This window comes from Cucurbita maxima, unplaced genomic scaffold (assembly GCF_002738345.1).
Source record: "Cucurbita maxima cultivar Rimu unplaced genomic scaffold, Cmax_1.0 Cma_Scf00001, whole genome shotgun sequence".
Taxonomy (NCBI): Eukaryota; Viridiplantae; Streptophyta; class Magnoliopsida; order Cucurbitales; family Cucurbitaceae; genus Cucurbita; species Cucurbita maxima.
In genome coordinates this window covers 9,964,497-9,971,538 of record NW_019272017.1, presented here as the reverse complement: position 1 = coordinate 9,971,538, position 7,042 = coordinate 9,964,497, and the positions used below count along the sequence as shown (strand labels likewise).

General features: G+C 36.0%; 1 protein-coding gene across 1 annotated transcript in view; it reads left to right on the top strand.

The window, feature by feature from the left end:
• The first annotated feature begins 4,854 nt into the window (after nt 1–4,854).
• LOC111492363 (mitotic spindle checkpoint protein MAD1) overlaps nt 4,855–7,042 on the top strand; it is a 39,299-nt gene continuing 37,111 nt past the window's right edge. Inside the window, exon 1 of the mRNA XM_023141686.1 lies at nt 4,855–5,245. Coding sequence (XP_022997454.1) covers nt 5,048–5,245 — 198 coding nt within the window. The 5' untranslated portion in view covers nt 4,855–5,047. The remainder of the gene's footprint in view (nt 5,246–7,042) is intronic.

The following is a 7,042-nucleotide window of genomic DNA, read 5'->3' as shown; positions in this document are numbered from 1 at the left end:
GGGGTTTTTTTTTTTTTTTTTTTTTTTGTCTAATTTTAAATAAAATTAAAGCTGATTTTAATGTTTCTGCTCCGTGCATGAATGAAGGGTTCATTTCCAACACCATCTTACTTCACGATCCAATCATCCATGAAGATTCTTTTGCTCACGCCATCGTATAGTGACTCATGTGATGCGAGGCTCATGACTAGCACACGCAACCTATGAGCTTCAATCCCGCCAAGGCCTTAGTTGTCCTCAACATATGTTGAGTTGATCGAGTTGTCTCCAACTGTATAGCTCGTCCACGTCGTAAGCTATTATTTTGCTCTAGACGACTTTCCCTCAGCTTGGCTGCTTCACTTCGACTAAGCTATTATTTGGCTTCATTCAACCATTTGGACAATATAGTTGTTGTTTTGGGCATTTAATAATATTTATCTCCATATAGGAGTGAGTTAGGAAACTTAAGATACGTTGGGCTCCACAAAGAGATTCTAAATTTGATTTTTTTGTATGAACCAAATATCATAGGTGAAGTTAGAACACGTAAAGTTGAACTTAAAATATTTAAACTATAAAATTACATAAAAAGCAAAAATTAAAAATAAAATAGATTCTATATGTTATTTTAAAATGATTAAATTAAAAATAAAATAACATATATTTATGTTATTTCAATATAATTAAGTACATATATTTTTGAGGTTCTTTAGTATAGTTGATTTAATAAATTTGAATATTGTTAATTTTAAAAATAAAGAATCTTCCCGCAACTTGAATGGAGAAGGTGAAAAGCGCGTGGTTTGACCCGGTGAATACAATGAATCTCTACTGCCACTGCCACGTGGAACGCATTGTTATGAATGTGGGGGGAGAAAATTGACAATGGCGTGAAAATAATTGAAGTCCTCCCTTCTTTTACGCTGTAAAATTGGCCCACCACTCCTTTGTCATTTTTCATGTTTTTACTATTTTCACGCCTCAAATTCATTGGTTCATCTATTTTTACCCTCAACTAACCCCTTCTTCTAGAGATATCCATACTCGACCTACTCACTTTAAGCTATAAAAGTTTAGAAAATTGAAAACTCGCGTTTATTTGTGAGTTGACATTTTCTTGGTTGGGTCGAAAATAGGGTTACAATTCAATCCTTCTTTTAAGATTATTATTAAAATTACATTTTACATTTACCATCAATATTAGTGATAAATTGTGACTTGTGAATATTTGATATTTGAATTTAATTCGATTTTAATTATTAATGTAACATGTGCGGGAGATAGTAGGATGTTTTAAATAATTAAAAAAACAACTTGACAACTCAACTCAACCTGAAAATAATAGAGAGGTGGGTTGGGTTGGTCGGATTGGATTGTAAACTTTGTTCGGATTGGTTGGATCACTAATGCAACCAACCTGAAATTTTAAGCGACTTAACCTGTGTACACACCAAGTTACTACGAGTTACTACGAATTTTAATTTTCTATTCAAGAGAGTCTTCAACTTTCAATTTCTTTTTTGTTTAACTTCAAAATTCTTTCGTAGTTAATAACATGTTTGAAAGTTTAATTATATGGACGGTTGAAAGGGTTCCTTGTATGAATAATAAAAGAACGTGCTAATCATATAATTTTATCTTTAAATATGTCATTTCTCGATTTTGATTTAAAGTTTCAATTTTACCTAATAAACATAGAAAAAGACGACGAGACAGTTTGAAATAATATATATTTTTAACTATAGAGTTTATTTACATCTATAAAATATAAATACTTTAATTTAAGCAACGAGCTTTCATGTTTTCCTCGTTATTGGAAACACTCACATTTAAGGGATACGTGACAAACACGAAATTATATTAAGTTGAACAAACTATGTATGAATATCATTGCAACGACTCTATTTTTCTTCTAAAATAACATAGCTACTACGTGTATGTCGTGTTTTCTATGGGTAGAAAACTATTTAGGAACATTATATATTAAAATTTGTTATGGGTTTAAATGTTGATTAACTTCACCAACATGGTAAAAACATATTAGATATAAGAAAGAAATCATCAATCTATCGAAGTTTAAAGATGAAAAATGCTACTAAATCACCCTAACAATTGACTTATGACGTAAATGTAGACAACTATCTAGTGCACGGTAGTAACATCCGAGCTCCGACGAGAAATTGAAAATTAGATTTTTCCTTTTAAAACTTGAAATTCTAAGATTTTATTGAGGGTCTTATAATGTTTAGAAAATATTTATTAAAAAAAATGAAATTTTGAGAAAATTGATGAAAGTCAACCCGGGGTAAATTGGTCATTTTGACCCTCCATTCCTAATTAGGGGCCTGGATTAGCCTTGCACTAATGGGTGACAAACTCATCAAGCAAGAGAAGAATATGTATCCAATAGAGGATGGTGGAGCGCGTTTGGTATCGTGTTGACACGCATCAATAGGAGGATAGAGGCACGCATCATTCCAATAATGGGATACTTGAACCACGACTCGATTTGAATCGAAGCATGACCATGATGCATCTAGGAAGTCTAGTCTGCTTGCGCAACATTTCGTGACAATGTAAATTGCAAACAGTCCTTACGCTGTCAAGGATTGAACATGCACCATCAGATTTGTAGTAGCCAACCAACATTCCACGTGGCAAACCAAGAGCGGATGTCCCTCCTACCAGGAACATTTGTACGTTTGCGTGGAAAGCCCTTTAGGCGCACGTTTAAGCGTGTGAGGTTAAGGCCTCCAAATGTTACGAAACTTCGTATGGTGCAACTTATTTATGATCTTAATGATAAGTATTCAAGTTTGCACGAAGATCGAAACATAAATATATTGATTTATTAAGATTTTCTTTCCATTTTTTTTTAAAATATATTAAAAAATGAAAACATAAAAATAAATAAATAAATAAATATATATATATATTTAAATAATAAACCAAAAAAAGGAACTCGATCCTTACAAATTTTCCATGAGGAATCTCACCTCGATCCCCACAAAAAATAAATGGATAATTTCGCACAGATAAAGAATGAAATAGGTGGAGGAGGATGGGAACCGGACCAGATGTCCCCACCACACCCTATGAACACTCTAATAGACTTTTGTTTTATTGTATGTCAAATAATCTATCGTTCCAGATTACATTTCCAACTTTTGTTTTTGCATGTTTAGAAAATGAGACAAATCCGCCGTCCTAAACCTTCTAGATAACCCTTAATCACTTTAATCCGTAAAATCTTTTTATATAAATCATAACAAAGGTCATTTTAGTCATTATCACGAAACTTTCTTCCTTTGCATGTTATCTTAATATTAATTTAATAAAGAGTGATTGGTTAAATCACGTTCTTTTGTTGCTTGAAAAATAATATTTAACTTCTATATTATACCCACCCCTTGGGATAAAATTGTTATATATGGCAACAAACTTTATATCGTATATTAATATAAAATCTCATTTTTATATTAAATTGTTTCCTGCCATGTGTCACAACATTATTATGAAAAGAGTAGGTTGTGACCCTTGCGTTACGACAAGTGAAGCGGCGACTCTTAAATGGTGCTCATCCGATCACGCGAGAGCCTAGACAAGTGTCATGATGCGACCGAGAAGAACAATGTATCTTCTAACACACCACATTGAGTGAACATTAATGATAAGATGAGACATAAGTAAGTTAAAGACAACAAGTAGACAAGAGTGTCAAAGATAGACTTGTTGAAGGGTTAGGTAGGGCACTAGGCCTTAATCGCAAAAGTCGAGGTTTTGACGAAAATTTGGGCAGATGCGATTCTGGAGTCAAGTCCGTTCATATGAAATATGAAAACTTGTCAAATTTAGTGTCAATTGAACAGCGGCGGACGCTCCATGATACCGTATTTCCGTTTGCCAAAATCATGTCTACACCCGCTAGTTTGAGAATGCCTCCAAATGTACTTTATGGGGAAGCATAATGTCATCTCTTCACCATCCCTAGGCCTTGTGGCCTAAGTAAGCTACCCTGTGACACATGCATGTGTCACAATGAGGGCAAGCGTTTTCGAGATGAGTGTCTTGGATGACTTTCTTTGAAATAAATTTTTTAAAGACAGTACTGGGGGCACGAGTGTGCCAATATTGTGCGCCTACCTACGTGTCAGAGGTTCGATTTTGCACCCACTATCCGATACGGTATCCGTAAATGACATGACATGGACATGAAGAACCTACGCTCTGATAGAACTCGAATGGATGGATGTTCGAGATATTTTGATGTTATGAACGACACATGGGCTTGTTCTCGATGACATGAACGAGTTAGTTGCGATGGCCAACGACACCCTGTGACTTGGGATGACATCAAGACATATAGGCCATATTGATTGGGAACCAAGACGATGTTGGATGCGACGACGCATTGAAAGACCTTGGTCTTGAGTAGAGGCAAGGTTGAGTCAAATGACTTGACCTAATTTAAAAGCAAGTCGGTTATGTCGCAGATGATTGAAGATGCACGTGCAGGCGGTGTGTGTGGACAAACAAGCTTGTATTCCTACGAGCGATGTTCGGTTGGCAAAAACAAATCTCGCTTGAAGTCCGGTGAAGCCACAAAGCTAGATAAAAAATGAATATGAGGCTTGAGTTTCTCTTAAAAATGATCGTAAACGTGTCAAAATCACGACGTTGCACGATTAAAAAAGTATGATCGTGACACCATACAAGTAAAATCAATCTCATCCTCTCGTTCGAGAATCTCCTCCCCTCTTCCATTCCGTCCCGAAGAGTGACCGAACATTTGAAGGGCCTTAAAAGATACTCAAAGTTTTAAGAGCCAAACTTGAAAAATGAAAAAGAATAAAAAAGAAAAGAAAAAGAAAAAAAAAAGGAAAAAAAATTACTCCTCCATCATCACCTCCCCCTCCATACCATATTAGATTGCATCGTTGGGATGAAGATCTTTAGCCGAATGCAGCCATTAAACGACCGTTGTTTTCAAATTGGTCAGTAGTCACATAACTGCAGTTTGCGAACAAACCCTAACACAGCAATTGGAATCTGGAAAGGCAGCAGGATGATTGTCAGGACTCCTCCACCTAAGAAGCAACGATCCGATGTTAGGGCTCTGCCCGATTCCTCATCGGCAGGTGCCTCAGATCTTCCGCTCGTTATCTATGAAGATCCTCTTCCCGTGGTTCCAGCAACGACACAACCAGAGTGTTCGCACGAGCCCTCTGAGCAGATGCTCTGCACTTACCAATGTCGCCAAATGGTTTGGAAATGACGTCCCTTTCTCAAATATATTTATTGTTATTGATACATCATTTCATAGTCTTACTATTTAGTGAAGTTCTTTAGTTGTTCGAAATGTTTGATGTTTCTGAACTCTATTAGGAGGCGTAAATGTTAGCCTGTCTAAACCGAGTTAACTATTTTGTGGAGACGGTGGTTTGAACACACTTTTGAGTCACTGGGAATCTGAGAGCCATGTGCTTCTAAATCGTGTTGAAGATTAAGGTCACAAGAAAACTCCTAAAATAGGAGGTCTTCATCTAAATGGGCAGGCAAACTCCAACTAGACTGTCCATTTTGACATTCCCGCCCATTTCGTAAGTTAGCCGACATACATTTTAAATAAGCCCTGAAATTTGACAAATCATGAGATATTTTGAGTAAATTTTCCCAATTGTTGTTGAGGTTTTTATCTGGAATTCGATACTTTGTGGCATAGCTATCCCTAGCAAGTATGGGTACTGATTGGATTGGTTGGTCCAGTGCCTCTTCTTCTCTTAGTAGATGTAGATGACTACCCCGGGGTTTTCATTTGTGAGCGCAAAATCTTGGTTAGTTCTGTCTCAATATTCTAAGTTAGTAATGGTTCTAAACTTTATATTATGTAAATCTTCTTGGTTTGGTAGTTGTGCCTTAAGGCAAGTTTACTCAAGACGGTCTCTGATTGACAATGACTGCAGCAATAGCTGAGACTGCTGGAACAATAACTTTGGTGGTTGGATGCTTAATTTTAAGAGATCCTCGAATCACAGAGCATTCAACTTTCGTTTGTCACAGGTTTGGTTGGATAGATGGGTAACATTATAAAAAAAGGTTGGATGGCAGGATTAGTAAGCATGATAGACTTTGAGGCGTCTGAAACCAGTCATTGTTTTACCAAATTGAAGAATCAACAAGTCCATACTTGTCATGAAGGCCTACGGGAATTTGTTTCGAATGGAAAGACACTTAGTTTGTTTCCTTTTGACTAAGCTCTTTGATGTTCTCGTACCAATGAAACCAAAGGAGAAGTTCAAACATTTTCATGTTTTGCCTTCTTCTTCTTCTTCTTTTTTTTTTCTTCTCCTGATAAGAGACAATTTCATTAATGATTGAAATTTACAAAAAGGATGTAATATCCACGATGTTTACAAAAGACCCCAATTTACAATGAGGGAGGTATAACTATAGGAAGTAAAATATTAGACAATTTACTCCCAGATATAACATGGTAAACAACATTATCGAAAAGTTTTGTAGAAGTCTGTGTCTTTTCTACAAATATTCTTTGATTTCTTTCTTTCCATCAGTGTGTCTCATGCAGTGAACCTGGGAACTAGACTTTGTTCATTTCCTTCTTTATTGCTTCTTTACACGTTCAAGTTGGTAGTATTTTTCTTAGGTTTGTTACGCCCTGATGCTTTTGTAGATTTTTGGTTTCTGTTATTAGATCATGTATGATCAGTCTTTTGGTGTTAAAGCCTAGATTCTCTAGCCTATTGCAACAAAGCCAACGAGGGAAGGCCTAGATTTAAAGATTTGATTAAAGAACTTGAGGGGCTTCTGATGAGATAATTAGATACTTTTTGTGATTTTGGTAGTTGTTGAATTTTGCTGCTTCTAATTGGACTTCGTATTTTTTAGTGATTTTTCTTTCCTCACGAAAGCTAATTGGCATCAATTTTTTGATGTCTCTCAGCTTTTAGCCATGGGGGATGTTTCTTCCTGGCTATACTTTTACTTCTTCGATCAATCGAATTGTCTGGTTTCTTATCATAACATAAGGGGGGGGGGGGGG